The sequence below is a fragment of the Phyllopteryx taeniolatus genome, chromosome 8 (assembly GCF_024500385.1).
Source record: "Phyllopteryx taeniolatus isolate TA_2022b chromosome 8, UOR_Ptae_1.2, whole genome shotgun sequence".
NCBI classification, from domain to species: Eukaryota; Metazoa; Chordata; class Actinopteri; order Syngnathiformes; family Syngnathidae; genus Phyllopteryx; species Phyllopteryx taeniolatus.
Genome location: NC_084509.1, coordinates 22193943 through 22217374, shown reverse-complemented (window position 1 = coordinate 22217374; position 23432 = coordinate 22193943). Strand labels below are relative to the sequence as shown.

The window sequence follows — 23432 nt, the reverse complement described above, 5'->3', positions numbered from 1 at the left end:
CTTTTAAACTGACTTTACCTTCAATCCTCCTTATTAATATTTTAATCATTTTCTAGCATTTCTGACACATCGAAGCAGGTGTCGGGCGCGTTTATTTAGCAGTTTGGAAATGTTAATATGAAGGCATATCGGAGATAGAATAATTTTTTTCTCTCAGCTGGTTAAACACTTACCGTTGATTGTTAATTCAGGGTTTATGTCACTATATAATTTTCAGAAATATAACTCAACGACGAATTTACTGTAAGAAAATATTTTTTCAAGACCATTCACGTGACTCGACAGCGGCTCTTATTGGTTGTAATATTGAGTCTCAATCTTGATTTGCACTTTTTACGTCTCGAGTGGGCAGGGGGCAGTGTACACCTTCATTACGTATACTTTCGAACCGGTAAAACGACAATGGTTCAAGGAAAGTAAATTTGGCATTTAAAAAAAATATTATTATTATTTTTTTTTACATAAATAAACGTCAGGAAATTAAGGATTTCATGTCAATTCCGCGGTAGCATAAAACCAGTGATAGTATTGACATCCGGTTCAGGTCGCTTTTCGAAAATAAAATAATAAAGTCCCACGATAGCAGACAGACAATATATTAGCAAAAAAAAACGTCACTGGTTTGGATAAGCGCTACAAAAAAATGTATGACTCAATGCTTACATTGTTTGCTTGGGTGAGAAAGACATAAAGGTAAACAACAGTGAAGGTCCTTATTGGAAGAAGTTTGACGCAATTTCCTGTCGCGCATGCGTAAAGGTGACATGACTGCTGTTGACAAATATTGTGGGAGGGTCCAAACCTCGGCGTAAGTAGATCTTTGTTCATCACAGGAAAATATGCTCACCAAAATGCAGCTCTCTGTGCAAAACGTGTAGAATTACCACTAACTTATGGTTGTTGGCGTTATTGACTGTGCTGTGCATCCTATTTAACGCCCATAAGTTGAAGTGCTTTGTTAAGCATCTGCAAAGAACCGTTGGGGCCGAAGCCGAACGTTGTAGACAACAGGAAGGATCTCGTCCAGCTAGCTAAAAAGCGCAACTTTCTGTTTGGAGCCTTAAGTATATATTTTAATTAACCTTTAAAGTCGCTAAAATACCAAGCAAAGCAGATAAAAACACCACACAGAAAGGGCTTTTTTTTTTTCTCTTTTAAAGTGCGGATGTATTCCCTGTTAAATTATCTTCAATTTGATGCTGTAATTCTGAGCGCAGAACGCATCCGTTTCCGCTACGACGACAACAACAATAGTATCCATCAGCTGAAAATACAGTCTAGCAGTACAAGCCAAACCAAAGTCTTTTTAGAACCCATTTTACACACACAAAACAGATTGATACGTGTTGCCAGCTTGTTTCTACGAGTTCTGTTGGAAGTCAACTCTGGGTTTCCCCCCCCCATCAAACTCATGAACGCTCTCAACAGCGTGGCTGTGGCAGCGAGTGAAGGCGGTCTCCTTGTCTAGGACTGTCGCCAGAAATGAAGAGGTCAGTGACAACAACAACAACAACAACACAGATGTCTACCTTGTGTGTTTAATTTAATTACATGCAAGTGTTTGCTTTCATAGCCAACAAAAAAGCCCTGATCCAGATGGGAGTACCACTCTCAATGAAGAAGGTGAGGAGGTGAAATCGAGTTTTATATTATGTGTATAAGGAAATATTTAAGTGCATCCAATATGAGTAAAAAGCTGACTGATAGTATGACATTTGTGTCCATATGTTTGAATGTGTAAATCCCAGAATGTTTTTTTTTAGTAATTAAAATCCACCAGATTAGATGTTGATGACGATAGTGTATGTTCGCTGTTTATAACGACTTTCCGCTTGTGGTTATGTGCCCCAACAGGCTCAGTGGCCACTGCAGAAGACCCAGCAGCTATTGCAGCTATTCAGTCTGCCTCCACATACACAGATCAACCCATCAAGTACTTATTCAAGACAGAAGGAGGAGGTGGACAGGTAGGAAGGGGTTTTGACAAACAGTTTCTTGGTAGAGGCTTTTGTTCCCCATGTTAGTTTAAATAAATTGTCTTGAATTCTTTGTATTTTTTTTTCCAACTGAATCCAGTTTGTAAATGTTAAGCACAACACCTTGGCCAAGTGGATAGCATGTCTGCCTCACAATTCTGAGGCTTAGGGTTGGAATCACAGCTCCAACCTTCCCGAGTGGAATTTGCATGCCCTACCCATGCTCGCGTTCTCTGGGTACTGCGGCTTTCTCCCACATTTGAAAAAAAATTATGTTCGGTTACTTTCATTCATCTCCAATTCCGCTTATCCTCATGCGGGTCACGGGCGTGCTGGAGCCTATCCCAGCTATCTTTAGGCGAGAGGCGGGGTACACCCTAAACTGGTCGCCAACCAATCGGAGGGCACATATAAACAAACAACCATTCGCACTCCCATTCACACCTACGGTCTTCAATTAACCTACCCTGTATGTTTTTTTGGGATGTGGGAGGAAACCGGAGTACCTGGAGAAAACCCACTCAGGCAAGGGGAGAACATGCAAACTCCACACAAGAACTGTGAGGCAGATGTTCGCACCGCGCCGCTTGTTCGGTTACTTGCTAACTCCGAATCAGAGGTCGGCAACTCGTGGCCCGTGGGGCACATTTGGCCCGCCACCAATTATATCTGGCCTGCCAGCTGACGTTTGTCAAGGCATGATAATGAGTCAGGCTGCTACAGAACAATGGCAGGGGGGGGGGGGAAAGGCTGCTACAGCAGTCACTTCACTTCCTTGTTACAGTATTTAAACACCTGATTGGCCGCATAACCCATTTGATGTGACGACATCACAAGAAATACACTGATTAGCTGACTTGCCCACGTGACCAAAATGTGGCATCTACAAAACAGTGGTTGTGTCGACTGCACACACTTATAATACGGGCAGGAACAAATCTAAGTGAAGAGCAATGTTTGGCTACTTTTACTACAACTACTAACAAAGAGGGCCACAAAGCATGGTGGGACTGCGCGGCTTCACCATCACTACAGTATGTTTGACACCACAACAGGGAATATAAGTAATTATTATGCCCTCGTCAAACCAAACAATTCAAAGTACATGCCTTATGAGGTAGCTTTACCTACTGCATAGAGACAAAGGTGCTATTGTTAGCATACACTGGTATTGCTGTTTGAAGCATACTGTACGTACCTTGTTGCTTAACTGCAACATTTTTTAAATACTGTATATTATTTAGCCACAGTTTTTGCACTGACAACAAAGAGCTATTCTGAGCAGAGTTTGCATGCAGTTTCACATTACTTGATTTTCACACTTTTGACTGGTCTTGGGCCCTGCGATTGGCTGGCAACCAGTTCAGGGTGTACCCCACCTCCTGCCCGATGATAGCTGCGATAGGCTCCAACACTCCCGTGACCTTTGTGAGGATAAGCGGCTCAGAAAATGGATCTATAACTGTTCATGGTAGCTTTGACCCACTTACTGATGACCTAAATGCTAAGAGCTGCAGTGTGTTTGTGTTTCTCGTCTATCTGCTGCCTGTTTGGACGTAATGTGTTTTTTTTTTTTTTTTTTTTTTTTTTTTTTTCTTCTCTCTAGGTGACCTATAGAGTGATCCAGGTGTCTGACGGCCAGTTGGAGGGTCAGACAGATGGAGGTGCAGCAGTGAGCCTGGTCACTGGTTTCCCTGCAACCACTCAGGCCGTCACACAGGTGCGATCAACGACTTTGTACATGATAGCCTGTATCTCATTTTAAAACATTCAATTTAGCAAAGCATAGGCGAACACCATGCTCGCATGAAAGTGGGAGCTTTGTGTCGACAGCGTCTTTGGGCTTGTAACCTTTGTATCCCATGGGTGCAGTTATTTCCGTATGTATGGCTTAAAATGGTAAAAAAGGGGACTGACTACACCCTATATTGTTCATCCGTCATCCACAGGGCTATTATGAATAGGAGTGTGATTTGATCCTGTGCCAGCTGCATTAGTTGGGGATCCTTGGTTTATGACATTCCCGACATACAGTAAATCATTTTGAGGTTACAAACTGTGTGCACTGATCATGTTTGTGCAGCTATGTCAGTTTGCAATGTGGTCACGCAGCACAAGAAGGCATAATGTGTTACCCCTGTATTTACTGTTTTTTAAATGTTTTTTTAAATGCTCTAAAAAGAGTTTGCATGTTCTGCCTGGGTTTTCGCTGGGTCGTCTGGCTTCCTCCCGCATTCCAAAAACTTGCATGTTAGGTCAATTGCATGTTAGGTCAATTGAAGACTCTAAATTGTCCATATGTGAGGATGTATTCTTTGTTTAAATATGCCCTGCGATAGACTAGCTACCAGTCCAGGGTGTACCCTGCCTCTTGCCCAATGTCAGCTGGGATAGGCTTGAGGCTTTTTGATGGTGACAGTTTAAGACTAGAATTAATTAATGTTATGTAATAATGAAATCTTTACTGCTAGCTATTTTACAGCATTTTGACTGATCTTCCAAAACCCACAAAATATTGTGTTCTGTGACTACCTAAGCACTGACGTACTAAAAGAAAGATTGGAGTCTCTTCTTTCACCAGATTTTTATTTATTCATTTGTTTATTTTTACGCTGTTTCTGTTCTTTAGTAATCAGCAGTAGAAAGTTGGTTGGTCTCACAAAAAACACTTTTCTGACCAACAAGAAGAGAAAATGAACTCTTTGTGTAAAGAAGAAAGCATTACAGTGACTCGGATGTCAATATTTTTTTGCTTTTGTGACACCTCGAACTATAAAACAATAAAAACAAGACTGAAAAAGGGCTGTTGATGGTAAAAAATTTATTCACAGATATACAGTACAATGAAGAAACGGGCCCTGAGCGACACTGACATACTGCATGACTCTCGTGTCAGGTGCCTAAACGTATCTAAATTCCAATGTGTTGGCATTTTTCCCCCTCATAATTGATGTTAGGCGCTACGGTGCACGACTGGTTAGCACATCTGCCTCACAGTTGTGAGGACCGGGGTTCAAATCCCGGCCCCGCCTGTGTGGAGTTTGCATGTTCTCCCCATACCTGCGTGGGTTTTCTCTGGGTACTCCGGGTTCTTCCCACACCCCAAAAACATGCATGGTAGGTTGATTGACGACTCTGAATTGCCCGACGGAGTGAATGTGAGTGGGAATGGTTGTTTGTTTATGTGTACCCTGCGATTGGCTGGCGACCAGTTTAGGGTGTACCCCGCCTCTCGCCCGAAGATAGCTGGGATAGGCTCCAGCGACCCTAGTGAGGATAAGCGGTACAGAAAATGGATGGATGGATGGAATTGATGTCGCAAATTGAGATTCACCCCCTAATTTATTTTTAACTCAAAACTTGGGCTGGTTTACAAATTCAAGGTGTTGAAATGCTGCCATCTACTGGTGTGTGTACATCATTACAGTTATGTGGAATCTTTCATTCCACAGACAAGGTGGGTGAGACACTCTTCTATGCCTACCTGTTGAAAAACGTACTTGACGAATATATTTGTCGGTGGCAGTTAACGGTTGGAATCTAGTTGGTGAATATAAACGTCCATGGCTGTGAATGAATGAATTCACATTTCTCCCGGGGAAAAGTTTTTTTAAGTCACTATTTTTTGAAGCCACAAAATGTTTTCTGACTTTGGAGGCACCACTTTATTTTCAATTGTGTTCACATATTAGAAGTGATTCATGCAGCATCAAAGCATTGGATACAATCACTTTATTGTTTCGTGATGGTTCAGCAGTAATTCAGGTGATTGACGTTCGCATGACACCAATTTCTTTGTGTAGTAATGAACTTTTCTTTTACCTCAGGCTGTGTTCTCTCAGTCCGAAGGGCTTGAGGGAGACGGCGGCACTGAGACACAGTACACATACTATCCTGCCACTATTGCTGACGCCACAACAGGGGCCATGGTGACCACAGTTCAGGCATCTGACACACTCCTCAGCCAGACCACACCCACGGGTAAAAAAAACAAAACAAAACTCCAGTGTGCTGCTATGTGTATACATAAAAGAATCCAATAAAATAAATTATTTCCATGTGTTAAAAATCATTAAAGATTGCTCTGTTCTTTGAATTTTGCTACAGGGCAACTCTATGTGATGATGTCACCCCAGGAGGTTTTGACAGGATCCAGTCAAAGGACAATCGCACCTCGCACTCAACCATACATAGCGTATTTACATTATTATTGATAACAATTTAAGCATAATTACCCATAATCTTACAATATGGCGTGGTTTCCAGAAAACAAGAGGCTCCTCGGGGTTCCAGAGATGAGAAACGGCGTGCACAGCACAACGAAGGTTTGTTGTAGTTGTACCTGGTGCGTTATACACACACAAAGTCATTTTGGTTGAGAAAACACACTTGCATCTCTCACCCTAGTTGAGCGCAGACGTCGGGACAAAATCAATAATTGGATCGTGCAGCTGTCGAAGACAATACCCGACTGTAACATCGATTATACCAAGACGGGACAGGTGAGCTGGGATGTGTTCAGTGCTACATTGAGACATTTAAGCACTCCAGTAGTGTCAGTTCAGGTATCCTGATTTGTTTTAAAAAGGCTCTAGTGTAACCTGTGAAATACAACATGAAGGCTATAAGGATCACTTTAGAACGTTGTTAGGGTAAAACAGTGATGTTTGCTAATCTCTCCTCCTATTGTTTAGAGTAAAGGGGGAATTTTGTCCAAAGCCTGTGACTACATCAAGGAACTCCGACAAAGCAACCTAAAATTGGGGGAAGATCTCGGCACACTTGATCGACTTCGGATTGACAATCAGCTTCTCCGACAGGAGGTATGTCGGTGTGTGAGATAGACAGTTGTACAATTTGGCCGACATTTTCTGGAAAAATATGTCATCAAAACTTAAAAGGCTTAACCATCATCATGCGTGACCTCATCGTTTTGCGGTAGACGTGAGTCTGTTAAGTGTGTTAAAAACTTACGCTCGCTCACTCGGGCCAGTACAAATTTCTAAGTCACCGAAAATGTTTGTGCTGAAAATGGCCTAACAGTGAATTTTTTGAGGAGGGGACGGGTCAGACCGAAACATTTTTATCACTGTGAGATCCCGGTCGGCCAGCCTGAGACAGGATGTTGTGTGTTGTAATGACGTAAGAAAAAAAGGGGGCCGGCATGCGCTTGGACTGGGTAAAGTGCATGAATCGGGGTTAGGCTCAAGTTGAAAAGGGAACTACCTGCACTGAGCTTTCTAAACGTGGCCACTTTAAAAGCAACACCGAGTAGTCGTCGTTATGTTTTGTTCTGTGTTTGAGAATGGCCTGATGAAGATTCACCACAATTTAGTTTGTGTCACAAACGTAAATGTAACAATGACTAAATGTCCTGTTGAAAATGCTGATAAATGTCTTTTGCTCAGGTAGAAGACTGGAAATCCAAGAATCAGATCCTGAGGAATGTGCTACGTCAGCATGGCATTGTGGGATCATCCAGCACGGACTCTCAGTGAAAAGCCTTTTTAGGAACAGCTTTATGAAGACAACCACACACGGGCCAAAACAGTACTTGAAGTGCTTTGACTGAGACTTGTCAGGCTTGTCAAGCGTGCATGATTATATAAGGAAATAATTGAATATTGTGCTAAATATTCAACCCAGTGTCTGAAAATGACACCTTTAATATTTTTAAGGCTTTAAAAGTACTTATTTTATGCTAATCATAATTGCATTGCATTTGCAAGGGGGGAAATTAGTCATTGAAAACCTTCCTCCACAGCCAGTATGGAAACCTCCGTGACATGACCGACTAATGCTACGTTTACGTTATGTTCCCAGCGGCCACAGCAATCAACGTTTCAGAATGGGATGGACGTGACTCAACATGGGGGGGGGGCACGGGCAAACGTGATTGCCGTGACTGCCTGGCCGGATTTTTATGCTATTCTGAACTGCATCAGAAAGTGACTGGCCGGAAGGTGAACGTACTGGCATCTGTGGTAGACAGCGGGCCATACATACCGTAGTGTGTCTTTTTGACTCTGGGACTCTGCAACCTCTTCCACCCATACAGTATCCCACGCTGCACTACGTTTCCGGCAAATAGTGCTCCTGTGGACTCCGGGAATATAGTGTAAACGTTGTATTACTTTTTTTTTGTTTTGTTTTTTTCTCCCCCCTCCAGTTTTCTTTATATGCTTACATTGTCTCCAAACTACTGTATATGTATGTATTTTATCCATATCGCTTTGTGACTCCGTTCTAACTTTGTTTTACCTTTTGCTTTGTATTCATATTTGTATTAATCTTTTCCCATGCTGTTTTATGTAGCCTCACTTTGGATTATAATTACATTGTAACAATGTAACAGAATACATGCAACTGAGGACAGTTAAATCTTGACGATATAGGTGGGCAACAATAAATGTGTATGTTAATTTCACTTTTTGCTTATTAAAGTTGCCTTATATAAATGAATTCCGCATACAGTACTGTATTTTGAAGTGACGTTTTATTTGTAGATTGTCCGGCGGAAGTACCGACTCGTTGACGGTGGGTAAATGAGGAGCGTGAAAGGACGCCCGAGGACCCCTCTCAGTACTTCCGCCACGCGGACTTCAAAATGACGTCCTTTGAGAGCGGTCCATCTGCAGTGTGAAGGGTGGGAAGTACTTGTTACGTGGTCGACGGAACCTCAGCACAAACTACGGGACTGCAGAGAAACCCCCTAAGTAGTTTAGGTCTAGTGTGAACAAAGGTTGCCCCAATGATTTGTATACTGCTGGTCGCTGGACACGGCACACTTTTAGAGGCTGAAATAAAGGTGAGCGGGTCAAATTCTTCCTAACCTTAATGTTGGCTATCGTAGCTATGGAGATGACACACAGATCTAGCGGTGTCCGCGGATGACTACAGTTCAATTGAGGTGGTGTGTCACTCTAAAACAGAAATAAATGGACGAGCCAAGAGCTTCCTCAATTAAGCCACAGAGGTCGGAACATCTCGCTCCAATTCTGAAGTGTCTACACTGGCTCCCAGTCAGCTTTAGAATAGATTTAAAAGTTCTGCTACTGGTCTATAAATCACTCAACGGTTTAGGTCCTGAATACATGAAAGAAATGCCAATTGACTGTCAATCGCTGAGCAAGAACAAGGGCATGTATGTCAGTATCGTAAAATTCAGTGGACTGCTCTTAACCAGGTTTTTTTTTTTACAGCTTGCTTCGCTTGGTCATCATCAGAGAAGTGCTGACCTTTTAACTGCTTCTTATAAAGGTCATAAAATGTGATTAATTTGTTTGTCCCAAATCGGATGATGATGGGGGGACGGGTAATGTTTGTGATAAACTACAAACCATGGAAATTTCAAAATAAAAATAAAAAATTAGCAGGTTAATTAATTTCTGCTCATTACTTTTGGACTGCCCCTCGTACAAGGTATACTTTCAGGTCTGCATCCTAAATCTTGATGCAAACTTTGGGATACTGCCGTGTGTTACTAATACAAGTCGTGTTATTATTCATCTCAAGCAGAACGATGGTACAGACCTTTACCGCCACCTAATTGGGGTACCAGTGACCTTACTTCCTGGCATTGGAGGAAAGAAGATTTTGGACTTTTGGTGGAAAACTGTCAACGTGTGAGTATGAATGACATAAGAAGCCTTAACAGAGAGAGTTTTCTGCATTCTTTGTCATTATAATGTTGACCTAACGTAAGTCTATTAGTTTTGTCTTCTCTGACCTCAGGCGTCAGTTATTCACAGAGGCGTATCTTGTCACGAATGCAGACAAGTGAGTGCAGACGCAGCTCCAGTTTGACACAACTACACCAATAGAAAGTCATGATTCATTTTACTGTTGTTTGATGGTCTCCTGATTAGATATAAACATTTTGAGCGCTGGGCCACAGCCAATGATTTCCCAGTGGAAAACATAATCAATAATGGCAGCACCACAGTGGAGGACTGTCTTGGCGATGTGGCTGACCTGGAGCTGGCTATACGCTGTCGCAAGCTGCAAGATGACATCATGGTGGTAATATGAGCCTGTCTAAAATAAATCGGTTTCTATGACATTTTTTGGTCTTGATTTCTCCTCTGTGTAAGTAGATAGCAGGAAATATGTTGTGTGAGGACCAAAACTTTGACCTGGCTCAAGTGATCCGTTTCTTCCGGTCAAAGGTGAGAATCCTCTTGTTTTTGTGGCAATGATTCGTTAATGGAACTGTATTTACTTTGAGTCTGTGCCAAAGCCTGGAGAGCTGATCATCTACTATGAGATGGAGGAAGGCGGGAATAGCACCTCCAGGGGAATTGTGGAAGTCTGCCCTGATTCCCATCGGTAACAAGAAATATGAATCTTTTTTTTTTTTTTTTTTTTAGTCCATGAAAAATCCCGCTCATCTCAAATCCAGACTGGGCTTTGCTTTTGATACAGGATAACTAGTTTCTTGGAGAAACCCTGGGAAGGGCTCACATCTTCCTGTCTGACCAGTGTGGTGTTTTACTGTATCCGGAAAGAGACTCTGCCCTTCCTGTCTGACCATCTACGTCAGACGGAAACCACAGACAGGTCCTTTGGAAGATTCTGGGTTCGTACAGAAACATGCTTTTCAGAACAGGCACTGTCAACCGAGCCAAAATCACACTGTATCACCTTCTACAGAAAAAGTTAACTGCTACAAAAATAAATAAAACTACTTACCCTGAGAGTCTTTAGGAAAGTGGAACATCATGCTTTTTATCCTTTTTTACTGTCATTCAAGTATAGAAATCAAGTAATGGCTGTATAGTGAAAAAATGTTGACTCAACATTAACTTTGCAGTGTGAGGTGTTGACGTGCAGGAGGGATTTATTGCTTGCCTTTATAGGTTAATCACTTCACATTCAGACTAAAAGCAGAATAAATTGTAAGGTGTAATCTGTAGTACGTTCTTCTTTGAATCGTGACATCAATTTACGATCAATTCAGACATATTGCACTGAGCAGCGAGGTTAGAGACTGCTTTTGTCGACGATGCTATCCCTTTGTTGCAAATTCATCATTCCATTTGCATTTCATTTGTACCCTGTAGTGTGATGCGCATCACCAAAAAAATACAAAATGACAAAGAAAATGAAAAACATTTAATCCTTCAGATACTTGCAGACCTGAAGTGCCACAAGATGCTAATTCGACCATAGTTGTTTTTTGTGATATTCTTCTTCTTTTCCTTTCGGCTTGACCCTTTAGGGGTTGCCACAGCGTGTCATCCTTTTCCATGTGAGCCTATCTCCTGCATCCTCCTCTCTAACACCAACTGCCCTCATGTCTTCCCTCACTACATCTATCAACCTTCTCTTTGGTCTTCCTCAAGCTCTATTGCCTGGCAGCTCCATCCTCATCATCCTTCTACCAATATACTCACTATTTTCTCCTCTGGATGTGTCCAAACCATCTTTCGCCTCTCAGTGTCCCACTTCTTAGCTAACCTTTTTCCTTGTATGATTTCCTGTACTGTGACGTTCCACCACCAAGTCTCCTCCTCTCCTTTCCTGCCAGAAGATACACCAAGTACTCTCCTGCCTGCCTCTCTGATCACCTTGGCTTCAGTGGTCCAGTCTTCTGGAAGCTCCTTCTGTCTCACCTCTTCCCGAAAAGCTGCACAACACTCGTTCTGTCTCAGCTTCCACCACATGGTTCTCTTCTCTGCCTTTGTCTTCCTAATCTTCCTCCCCACCACCAGTCATTTGACACACCACCATCCAATGCTGTCTAGCCACACACTATTTATTTTATTTATTTATTTATTTTTTGTGATATGGATATTTTGGTTACAGCGTCAGCCTCACAGTTCTGAGTACCCGGGTTCAATCCCCGGCCCCGCCTGTGTGGAGTTTGCATGTTCTCCCCGTGCCTGTGTGGGGTTTCTCCGGGCACTCCGGTTTCCTCCCACATCCCAAAAACATGCATTAATTGGAGACTGTAAATTGCCCGTAGGTGTGAATGTGAGTGCGAATGGTTGTTTGTTTGTATGTGCCCTGCGATTGGCTGGCAACCAGTTCAGGGTGTACCCCGCCTCCTGCCCGATGACAGCTGGGATAGGCTCCAGCACGCCCGCGACCCTCGTGAGGAGAAGCGGCTCAGAAAATGGATGGATGGATGGATGAAACTGAAATGCTCTTAATAAATTATGCTCAAATTCCAAATCGTCTGACTTCAGCGACATTCCACTCAATAACTTCCACTGCACTTTTGTAACATTGGCACGAAGGGTCTCTTGGTTGAACTAGCTGTTGCTGATACAAAGCATTTCTTCTTAGGAGCGAGTGATCAACCAGAATCAACTTGATGTGTTTGGAATGAAGCTTCCAACTGGTTTCCAGCTAATTGGACAAGTGGTATGTGTTTATTTTTTTTATTTTATTTTATTTTTTTAAACTTCATAATTTTACTACTTCCTGTTGCTGCATAGTGTACAGTACAGGTACATCTCAATCAATTACAATAGTGTCAAAAGCTTGATTTAATTAGGGCGTTTGATTCAAAAAGTGTGATTCATATTGTACTGATGCACTACACACACACAGTGAAATATTTAATGATTTATATATATATAGCTTACAGCAAACGGAAACCCAAAATTCACCATCTCTAGAAACTGGAGTTTTATGTAACAAACAATCAAGAAATGATTTAAAAAATGTAGAAATTAGGCAGGAATTTGCCCTCTGGAAAGTATTTCCCAATTGTTTAATTAATCTATATAATGTACGAGTACTGAAATAAATGGACATTTCTACCATATTTTAATTTATTGAGATGTACCTGTATCTCTATTTTGGAGGAAGCAAACCACACCATACACTGAGCATTTTCTGCCCTGCTTGTACCATAAGCATAATTTATGGAGGGTACATGGGGGACAGGTCCCCTGCACTTTTTCAGCGGGCAGTTTTGTCCCCTGCATTTTTTTCCGTCCAAAAACAATGTAACACGATAATAACATAATAACGACATGCACTAGGACCATGCGGAAAACGCCTGCCATTAACAGGAGTGGATTGGACTATACTGAAAATGACACTTGGCTTGCTTGATCACGTCGCGATATAACACACTAGCGTTAGATTATCAATTTCTCTTTCCAAGAGAGCAGTGCACTTTGAAACGCGTCTCGGGGAAGCAGAACACTGCATGTATAAGCGCATTGCTGCCTTCTCCTAAGAGAAGCAAGTTTCCCAAACTCTGTAGAAAAAATCCCCGTTCGTGAGACAGCTGACACCACCTCGTAACGTTCCCCGCAGTCCAGAGACCGCTGTGACTGTAAAACAGGCGGAGGAGCAACAAATAGGCCAGGAGGAACATGGTTCTATTCCTAAAAAGTATATTTAATATTATTGTCAATCACTGTAACATTGTTTTTAAACCAAGATGGCGTCTACACGGGTGTGGACGCTTCGGTAACGTGCTCTCTAGGATTGACGATGCTTTTGCCTTTGTCGTTCGTCTATGGAGCCATTACTCCACTTAATTACAAGGGGGATTGCTAATTGTAATTGCTAAGCACTGGGGAGTACCTTCTGGACCTTTTTCTACCAACTTTCACAGTTCAACAGTTTTTTTCGCAGAGTTACTCATGCGTGCTGCTACGAGTGCAGTGATGGCACTCATGGCTCATGGAGGCGAAGATGAAGACTACGCCACAGAAGAAGGCGTCCCAGAGTGCACATTAAGTTCTGACAGCGTGGATTTAGAATGCCACTTCCATTTTTTTCTCCTCGCAAATTTACGCTCTCTACCCAACAAAATGGATGAGTTTCATCGCCTCACAAAGACCAGTAAAGACTTTGCATGTTCTGTCGCCCTCTGCTTCATGGACACTTGGCTTTGTGAACGCCCCCCTGACAGCGTCGTACTGCTGCCTGGCTTCCAACTACACTGAGCAGACTGCGACACAAAGCGATCCGGGAAAACAAAAGGTGACGGAATATGCTTCTACATAAAGGCAAAATAGTGTACTGATGTCACGGAGCTCAGCACACACTGGAGCTCGGACTTGGAGTTGGTGTTTTTGAGCTGTAAGTCATTCCTCTCGCCGTGTGAGTTTGCTTCATTCATACTTGCCAGTGTTATGTTATTTCATTTAATACCAACATACTGTACATGCACACACTTATAGTACAAGTGCAAAGCCTGTGGTGAAAACAGTGGACTAATGAAGCTAAGATGAAACTGCTGGACCACCACAAGAGGGTCACAGGACCCTTGATGGACCTGCTGCTGTAAACAGGTCTGTGGATGATGCAGTCAACATGGGACTGCACTTCATCTTGGAACAACTGCATGGCACAGAGATCCATGTGAGGATTCTGTTCATGGATTTGAGCTCTGCGTTCAACACCATCCTCGCCAAACTCCTCTCCTCCGAGCTTCTCCAGCTCAACATCTCGCCTGCCATCCGCCAGTGGATCTACAGCTTCCTGACAGGCAGGACACAGCAGGTGAGGCTAGGGGACACAACCTCATCCACACGCACAATCAGCACTGGGGCCTCCCAAGGATGTATCCTCTCTCCGGTCCTCTTCTCTTTCAACACGAATGACTTCACCTCCACGCACCCGACTGTCAAACTCCTAAAGTTTGCAGATGACGCCACAGTCATCGGCCTCATCAAAGACTGTGACGAGTGTGTGTATCGACAGGAAGCGGAGAGGGTGGAGCTTTGGTGCGGCCAACACAACCTGGTGCCGAAAACACTCAAAAGATGGTAGAGATGATCGTGAACTTTAGGAAGCATCCTTCGCCACAGCAGCCGCTCACGATGTCCAACTGCCCTGTGTCAACTGTCGAGACCTTCAGGTTTCTGGGAATTACAGTTTCTCAGGACCTGAAGTGGGAGACCAAAATTAACTCAATCCTCAAAAAGGCCCAGCAGAGGATGTACTTCCTGTGGCTTCTGAGGAAGCACGCCCTGCCACAGGAGCTGTTGAGGCAGTTCTATACAGGAGTTATTGAATCAGTTCTGTGTTCATCCATCACGATCTGGTTTGGTGCTACCATAAAGAAGGAAAAAATCAGACTGCAATGGACAATCAAGGTTGCTGAAAAAATTATCTGTACCCACCGACTCACTTTTGAGGTTTTGCACGCTGCTCGGACTAAAACAATAGCATGCAAAATCCTTTCGGACCTTCCACATCCTGGTCATCAAGTATTCTAGCTCCTTCCCTCAGGTAGGCGCTATCAAACAATGCAAACCCAAACCAACAGACATTCCAAAAACTTGTTCCCTCTTGCCATTAACTTCTTGAACAGTTGTTACAATTTCATTGCAACATGCTTCCAATTTTGCACGTCTGTGTCGGGACACTTCTACATTATTAATTTACTCACTGTTTCATCACGCTGCACTATTTGCATTCTATTGTTGAATACTACTGGCCACGCGTATTTTGAGAATTCTCTGCACCATTTGCACAACTGTCACGTTACCAGATCATTACACTATTAGTCACTTTAAACTTCTCCAAGTTGCCTGAGGACTACATCATCTGCACAATTGCCATTATATCTTTCATTGCTCATTGACTCTCCACACTTTATTTATTTTTTAATGTCCTAGATTTATATTTCGTCATAGTGGCTGTTTGCTGTTATACTAGAGTGTCCCCTTCTGTGTCTTGTTTCATACTTGGCCAATAAAGCTGATTCTGATTCTCTCAATTGTGTATATGGAATTAATATGGTGAGGTGACGATACTGTACATGTACTGTGTTTTTTATCGTCATAGGGCCCTCTGAAGAAAACCATAACTATGATGTAGCCCACGAAAAAAATGAGCTTGACACCCCTGCCTCGAGGGAGCCCGCACTATAACACAATTTGAAAACCACTGCTCCACGCACTATTGTTTTATACATACTTGTTCTACACATGACCCTCAAGTTGCACTAGAGTGATACATTTAAAATTGACAATTAAAAAAAAAAAATGTCTGAAGGTGGGAACCAGAAAAAAACATTTTCCACCCCACCTTTGCCACCAAAGTTACGGCACTGGCCTGTACGATATGTAGCAATAAGTACCACATATCTTAAGATAATATTTGCACGGTAAACGTGTTTGGCAGTGTATCATTGAGATTAGTCTATTGCTGCATTACAGTATGTTGTATACTTCAGAAGGCAATTTGGTAGGTTATGAATTCATCAATATATCCAAATATTGTCCACATCCAATACAACTTTCCCTACTTGATTAAATGTTCATTGACGTTTTGAACTTTACTGCTAATTTTGGGGGCAAGTGTCCTGAGAGTTGAACTGGATGCTAATTTTGTGGCGTCTTATAAGTAAATTTGCATATAAAATGAAAATGATCTGCATTTCATTAATCCTTCCAAGTTGACATTTGTCTCTTAACATCTCAGGGTCTGTCAGACTACATGAAGTGGCTCACTCGGTTCTCCACCAAGCAACAAGACAATTCCAGCAGACCAATCACGTTTCGCTCTTTTGCCAGGTTTGTGTAATAATAATGACACTAATATTAATAACCTTATATTGATACAACCCCAATTCCAATGTAGTTGGGATGTTGGGTAAAACATAAATAGAAACAGAATACAATGATTTGCAAATCATGTTCAACCTATATTTAATTGAATACACTACCAAGACATCAACTTTATTGTTTTTAGCAAATGATCATAAACTTTGAATTTTATGGCTGCAACAAGTTCCAAAAAGCTGGGACAGGTGGCAAAAAAGAATGCCATCAAACACCTGTTAGGAACATCCCACAGGTGAACAGGCTAATTGGGAACAGGTGGGTGCCATGATTGGGTATAAAAGGAGCTTCCCTGAATTGCTCAGTAATTCACAAAGAAAAAAGATGGGGCGAGGTTCACCTCTTTGTGAACAAGTGCGTGAGAAAATAGTCGAACAGTTGAAGGACAATGTTCCTCAACGTACAATTGCAAGGCATTTAGGGATTTCATCATCTACGGTCCATAATATCATCAAACGTTTCAGAGAATCTGGAGAAATCACTGCATGTAAGCGGCAAGGCCGAAAACCAACATTGAATGCCCGTGACCTTTGATCCCTCAGGCGGCACTGCATCAATGTGTAAAGGATATCACCACATGGGCTCAGGAACACTTCAGAAAACCAACGTCAGTAAATACAGTTCGTCGCTACGCCCGTAAGTGCAACTTGAAACTCTACTATGCAAAGCAAAAGCCATTTATCAACAACACCCAGAAACGCCGCCGGCTTCTCTGGGCTCGGCCGAGCTCAGTGTTGCAGCCATAAAATTCTAAGTTAATGATTATTTGCTAAAAACAATAAAGTTTATCAGTTTGAGCATTAAATGTCTTTGTAATGTATTCAATTAAATATTGGTTGAACATGATTTGCAAATCATTGTATTCTGTTTTTATTTGTTTAACACAAAATCCGAACTTCATTGGAATTGGGGTTGTATTTAATTACATTATTTACTCCCTACCAAGAGCATGTGATTAGTAAGAAAAAAAAAATAATGACACAGGGTTGGATTAATGGGAAATCCATCAGACGGCTTTAACGGGAAAACCATCGCTATGACTATCAAGAACTTCTGGGCCGAGGTCACCTTAGTGAAAAGCCAAACTTTGGTACGGAAATACACACACACTAGTGCACCCAACATTATCATTACAGAGAAACAGAACTAATTAAGTTACTTTGATATTACAGGTTCTCCTTCCTCATCCACTTAATGACCCCACAGAGTTTGGAAGCTTGCAAGATTTATTTAGTATCAGTCGGAAAGAAGGGTGTGTATGATTAAAAATAAATTTACCTGCAATACACAACATTAATTTAATTTTTTTTGTTATTGTTACATCTATACTGTACTGTACCGATCATCCACTGCAGGTACCTTGGGGGCCTCCGGCTCCTGCAAGCGACTTGTAAGAAATTCTACCAGTTCTGCTGCAAACATGGGTGAGATTTTGTTGACGTGCTAATATTGAATACATCATTCAAAGTAAGAATTGTACTCATTTTATCTTTGAAAAATGTCATCATTCACCAACCAATTTAAGAGGACAGGTCCTCTTAAAAGGGAACACATTATGGACACTTGTTTGCTTGGGTCTCTGGAGTGCCCACACAACAAATGTGAAATTAAACAAGTAAATAAGTAAATATTTTTTGTGCTGCCTATTTTCGGAAACCTTTAGCAAGCCATTCGGCATTATGTTACTGTTAAACTTTTACGTCACAGTGTGGCTAATCAACACAGTGCTGTGACGAGTTTTTCCGCACTATGATTCCCCAGCTACGCTACGTAAGTTGTCGGACTACAGGGAAACACTATCATATCAAATCCAAAAGGTAAGCACAGCTGTAGATTAGCGAAAATTAGTAGTGTTATCAATATTAGTATTCAATAAATGTGAAATGATACATATTTCTTTGCTGCTACAGACAAATGACTCGATGTCTCGCAAAAGCTACTCGTATTTAGTTATTTACAACCCCAATTCCAATGAAGTTGGGACGTTGTCTTAAACAAATAAAAACAGAATACAATGATTTGTAAATCATGTTCGACCTATATTTAATTGAATACACAACAAAGACAAGATATTTCATGTTCAAACTGATAAACTTGATTGTTTTTAGCAAATAATCATTAACTTAGAATTTTATGGCTGCAACACGTTCCAAAAAGGCTGGGACTGGGTCATGTTTACCACGGTGTTTCATCACCTTTTCTTTTAACAACATTCAATCAACGTTTGGGAACTGAGGACACTAATTGTTGAAGCTTTGTAGGTGGAATTCTTTCCCATTCTTGCTTGATGTACAGCTTCAGCTGTTTAACAGTCCAGGGTCTCCATTGTCATATTTTACGCTTCATAATGCGCCACACATTTTCAATGGGACTGCAGGCAGGCCAATCTTGTACCCGCACTCTTTTACTACGAAGCCACGCTGTTGTAACACATGCAGAATGTGGTTTGGCATTGTCTTGCTGAAATAAGCAGGGGCGTCCATGAAAAAGACGTTGCTTGGATGGCACCATATGTTTCTCCAAAACCTGTATGTACCTTTCAGCATTAATGGTGCCTTCACAGATGTGTAAGTTACCCATGCCATTGGCACTAACACAGCCCCATACCATCACAGATGCTGGCTTTTGAACTTTGCGTCCATAACAGTCCGGATGGTTCTTTTCTTCTTTGGCCCAGAGGACACGACGTCCACAATTTCCAAAAACTGAATTTGAAATGTGGACTCGTCGGACCACAGAACACTTTTCCACTTTTCATCAGTCCATCTTAGATGAGCTCGGGCCCAGAGAAGCTGGCGGCGTTTCTGGGTGTTGTTGATAAATGGCTTTTGCTTTGCATAGTAGAGTTTCAAGTTGCACTTACGGATGTAGCGCCGAACTGTATTTACTGACATTGGTTTTCTGAAGTGTTTCTGAGCCCATGTGGTGATATGCTTTACACATTGTCGGTTTTTGATGCAGTGCCACCTGAGGGATCGAAGGTCACGGGCATTCAATGTTGGTTTTCGGCCTTGCCGCTTACATGCAGTGATTTCTCCAGATTCTCTGAACCTTTTGATGATGATATGAACCGTAGATGATGAAATCCCTAAATTCCTTGCAACTGTACATTGAGGATCATTGTCCTTAAACTGTTCGACTATTTTCTCACGCATTTGTTCACAAAGAGGTGAACCTCGCCCCATCTTTGCTTGTGAATGACTGAGTAATTCAGGGAAGCTCCTTTTATACACAATCATGGCCCCCACCTGTTGCCAATTAGCCTGTTCACCTGTGGGATGTTCCTAACAGGTGTTTTATGGGCATTCAACTTTCTCAGTTTCTTTTGCTACCTGTCCCAGCTTTTTTGGAACATGTTGCAGCCATAAAATTCAAAGTTTATGATCATTTGCTAAAAACAATAAAGTATCAGTTTGAACATTAAATATCTTATCTTTGTATTCAAAATAAATATAGGTTGAACATGATTTGCAAATCATTGTATTCTGTTTTTAATTTATGTTTAACACAACGTCCCAACTTCATTGGAATTGGGGTTGTACATCAATGCTACAGTGTTTTTCCATTGATGCGTTCCTTCAACGTGTCTCCATAGCATCGCATTGACAAAGAAGAACTTCACACTGAAGTATGACACAAATATTCCTCGACAAGTGGTGAGGGTCTTCTCCTGGACTAATTGATTAATTGCTAAGAGTTTAAACTAAAAGAGGAAACTCAAATGTCCCTTTCTGTCTTTTTTTTTTGTAGGGCCTCGCTGGGAGCAGGTTAATAACTTTCTTCCCTCCTATCATCCAATTCAAATGGCATACGACACACATTTACTTGCTTTTCAATGCAATTTGCCCTGGTCAATGTATGTGCTTCATGCAGTTAATATGGAAAAAATGTACTGGTCTTGCAATATTCTGTGCAGCGCCATCGTCTCAGCTGCCCTGAAGTGTCTCATGACATTTTTCCACCTCACAGATAATGTAAGGTCAGGTATGCTCAGGCCTGTTTTTATTGTTACCTCCTCCAAGTGCAGACTGTAGAGTCTTTCCAAATGATTCAACCCCATTACAAATTCATTCATTTTCTGCACCGCTTATCCTCACTAGGGTCTTGGGTGTGCTGGAGCCTATCCCAGCTGACTGTGGGTGAGAGATGGGGTGTACACCCTGAACTGGTCGCCAGCCAATCGCAGTGCACACATAGACAAACAACCATTCAAACTCACATTCACACTTGTGGGTAATTTAGGTTCTTCAATTAAGCTAGCATGCATGTTTTGGGGATGTGGTAGGAAACCGGGGTACCTCAAGAAAACCCACGCAGGCACGGGGAGAACATGCAAACTCCGCACAGGCGAGGCTGCATTTGAACCCAGTTCCTCAGAACTGTGAGGCGGATGTACTAACCAGTCGTCCACCGTGCCTCCCCCTTTACAAATTATATAATAAAACGTAAAATGGTTTTCATCCAACCCACAAGGACAATTTGAAAGCTTGTCTACTGAAAGTTGAAACATTTTGCAAGACAATGTAATTTATAATGGGAGTTGAATACAGTGGGTACGGAAAGTATTCAGACCTCCTTAAAATGTTCACTTTGTTATATTGCAGCCATTTGCTAAAATCATTTAAGTTCATTTTTTTCCTCATTAATGTCCACACAGCACCCCATATTGACAGGAAAATAAAACCGAATTGTTGAAATTTGTGCAGATTTATTACAACCATTGGGGTTGTAATAAATCAGCCCAACAATTCGTGTCCTCAGTTCCCAAACGTTTATTGAATGTTGTTAAAAGAAAAGGTGGTAAACATGGCCCTGTCCCAGCTTTTTTGGAACGTGTTGCAGCCATAAAATTCTAGGTTTATGATAATTTGCTAAAAACAATCAAGTTTATCAGTTTGAACATTAAATATCTTAATCTTTGTAGTGTATTCAATTAAATATAGGGTGAACATGATTTGCAAATCATTGTATTCTGTTTTTGTTTAAGACAACGTCCCAGCTTCATTGGAATAGGGGTTGTAAAAAAAGAAACACTGAAATATCACCCAGCCATTAAGTATTCAGACCCTTTGCTGTGACACTCATATATTTAACTCAGGTGCTGTCCATTTCTTCTGATCATCCTTCAGATGGTTCTACATCTTCATTGGAGTCCAGCTGTGTTTGATTATACTGATTGGACTTGATTAGGAATCCCACACACCTGTCTATATAAGACCTTACAGTTCACAGTGCACGTCAGAGCAAATGAGAATCATGGTTAAAGGAGCTGCCTGAAGAAGAAGAATCATCTTTATTGTCATGAACATGCATGCATGCACACAAAATTTGTTCTCTGCATTTTACCCATCAGAGTGAACACACACTTGTTAGTGGAACACACTGGAGCAGGGGGCAACTTGAGCGCCTGGAGAGCAGTTTGGGGTATTGGTGTCTTGCTCAAGGACACCACAGCCGTTTGTCCGGGAGATGTTGGTGGATGGTCCGCTCGGGGTCTTGACCCTAGGCCCCCACGGTGGCAGACGATGATCTTAACCATTGGGTCACGGCTGACCCCCTGAAGAGCTCAGAGACAGAATTGTGACAAGGCACAGATCTGGCCATGGTTAAAAAAGAAATTCTGCTCCACTTAAGGATCCTAAGAGCACAGTGGCCTCCATAATCCTGAAATGGAAGACGTTTGGGATGACCAAACACTTCCTCGAGCTGGGCATCTGGCCAAACTGAGCAATCGGGGGAGAAGAGCCTTGGTGAGAGAGGTAAAGAAGAACCCAAAGATCACTGTGGCTGAGCTCCAAACAGGCAGTCAAGAGATGGGAGAAAGTTCTAGAAAGTCGATCACCACTGCAGCCCTCCACCAGTCAGGGCTTTATGGCAGAGTGGCCCGACTGAAGTCTCTCCTCAGTGCAAGACACATGAAAGCGGAGTTTGCTAAAAAACACCTGAAGAATTCCAAGATGGTGAGAAATATGATTCTCTGGTCTAATGAGACCAGGGTAGAACACTTTGGCCTTAATTCTAAGCGGTATTTGTGGAGAAAACCAGGCACTGCTCAAAACCTGTCCAAAACAGTCCCAACGGTGAAGCATGGTGGTGGCAGCATCATTTTTTTTTTCAGCTGCAGGGACAGGACGACTGGTTGCAATCGAAGCAAAGATTAATGCGGCCGAGTACTGGGACATCCTGGAGGACAGAGTGCTCAGGACCTCAGACTGGGCCGAAGGTTCACCTTCCAACAAGACAGTGACCCTAAGCACACAGCTAAAATAACGAAGGAGTGGCTTCAGAACAACTCCCTGACTGTTATTGAATGGCCCAGCCAGAGCCCTGACTTAAACCCAATTGAGCATCTCTGGAGAGACCTGAAAATGGCTTGCCACCAACATTCACCATCCAACCTGACAGAACTGGAGAGGATCTGCAAGGAGGAATGGCAGATGATCCCCAAATCCAGGTGTGAAAAACTTGTTGCATCATTCCCAAAAAGATTAATGGCTGTATTAGCGCAAAACGGTGCTTTGACTAAATACTGAGCAAAGGGTCTGAATACTTATGGCTGTGTGATATTGTTTTTTTTTTTTAAATAAATCTGCAAAAAATTAAAAATAAAATTTCTGTCAATATGGGGTGCTGTGTGTACATTAATGAGGAAAAAAAATTAACTAATGGTTTTTGAAAATGGCTCCAATATAACAAAGAGTGAAAAATTTAAGGGGGTCTGAATACTTTAAGTACCCACTGTAATTTTGATTGCAACCATATGTATGTTTGTTACCACTACAGCTAAAAAACTTAATTACAACAATAACATGGAAACAAACACAACCTCAATTGCACTTGGTGGGAGTCACAAACAACATGCAAATCAGCTTTCATACTGAAGTCTCATGTTAAGATGATATGATATTAAGCAATG

At 41.9% G+C, this 23432-nt stretch overlaps 2 protein-coding genes across 9 annotated transcripts in view; both read left to right on the top strand.

Moving 5' to 3' along the window:
- The first annotated feature begins 761 nt into the window (after positions 1-761).
- usf1 (upstream transcription factor 1) lies at positions 762-8438 on the top strand. 3 transcript variants are annotated; one of them, XM_061782558.1, is made up of 11 exons: positions 762-808; positions 1429-1490; positions 1574-1623; positions 1855-1967; positions 3583-3696; positions 5804-5957; positions 6084-6171; positions 6243-6301; positions 6384-6478; positions 6671-6799; positions 7385-8438. In XM_061782558.1, exons 2-11 carry the CDS (start codon positions 1483-1485, stop codon positions 7472-7474), a joined length of 900 nt encoding a protein of 299 aa, XP_061638542.1. In that variant the 5' UTR covers positions 762-808; positions 1429-1482; the 3' UTR covers positions 7475-8438. The 3 variants fall into 3 exon arrangements, with proteins under 3 accessions (XP_061638542.1, XP_061638544.1, XP_061638543.1); XM_061782560.1 differs by having other exon boundaries at positions 789-808; positions 1354-1490; XM_061782559.1 differs by lacking the exon at positions 762-808 and having other exon boundaries at positions 815-1490.
- Positions 8439-8532: 94 nt separating this feature from the next.
- Positions 8533-23432, top strand: part of gkup (glucuronokinase with putative uridyl pyrophosphorylase) — a 68292-nt gene continuing 53392 nt past the window's right edge. For 2 of the 6 annotated variants that reach the window (XR_009789784.1, XR_009789783.1), the window contains exons 1-15: positions 8533-8784; positions 9492-9601; positions 9711-9755; positions 9845-9998; positions 10073-10144; positions 10216-10304; positions 10401-10554; positions 12267-12344; positions 16377-16468; positions 17501-17606; positions 17689-17768; positions 17872-17940; positions 20112-20172; positions 20267-20283; positions 20433-20490. Coding sequence is in view for 4 of the 6 variants with exons in the window: in XM_061782540.1 (XP_061638524.1) it covers positions 8728-8784; positions 9492-9601; positions 9711-9755; positions 9845-9998; positions 10073-10144; positions 10216-10304; positions 10401-10554; positions 12267-12344; positions 16377-16468; positions 17501-17606; positions 17689-17768; positions 17872-17940; positions 20112-20172; positions 20267-20283; positions 20433-20490 (1242 nt within the window). In the remaining 2 variants the exon portion in view is untranslated. Of the gene's footprint in view, positions 8785-9178; positions 9237-9491; positions 9756-9844; positions 9999-10072; positions 10145-10215; positions 10305-10400; positions 10555-12266; positions 12345-16376; positions 16469-17500; positions 17607-17688; positions 17769-17871; positions 17941-20111; positions 20173-20266; positions 20284-20432; positions 20491-23432 lie in introns of all 6 variants that reach the window. The other 4 variants (XM_061782542.1, XM_061782540.1, XM_061782541.1 and 1 more) reach the window with 4 other exon arrangements.

Bases quoted from the DNA above. Each gene is read 5' to 3' on its own strand.
- usf1 (XM_061782558.1), top strand. The intron at 6,172-6,242 runs GTATTTACATTA...CGTGGTTTCCAG, and splicing joins CGCACTCAACCATACATAGC to AAAACAAGAGGCTCCTCGGG. The intron at 6,800-7,384 runs GTATGTCGGTGT...TCTTTTGCTCAG, and splicing joins ATCAGCTTCTCCGACAGGAG to GTAGAAGACTGGAAATCCAA.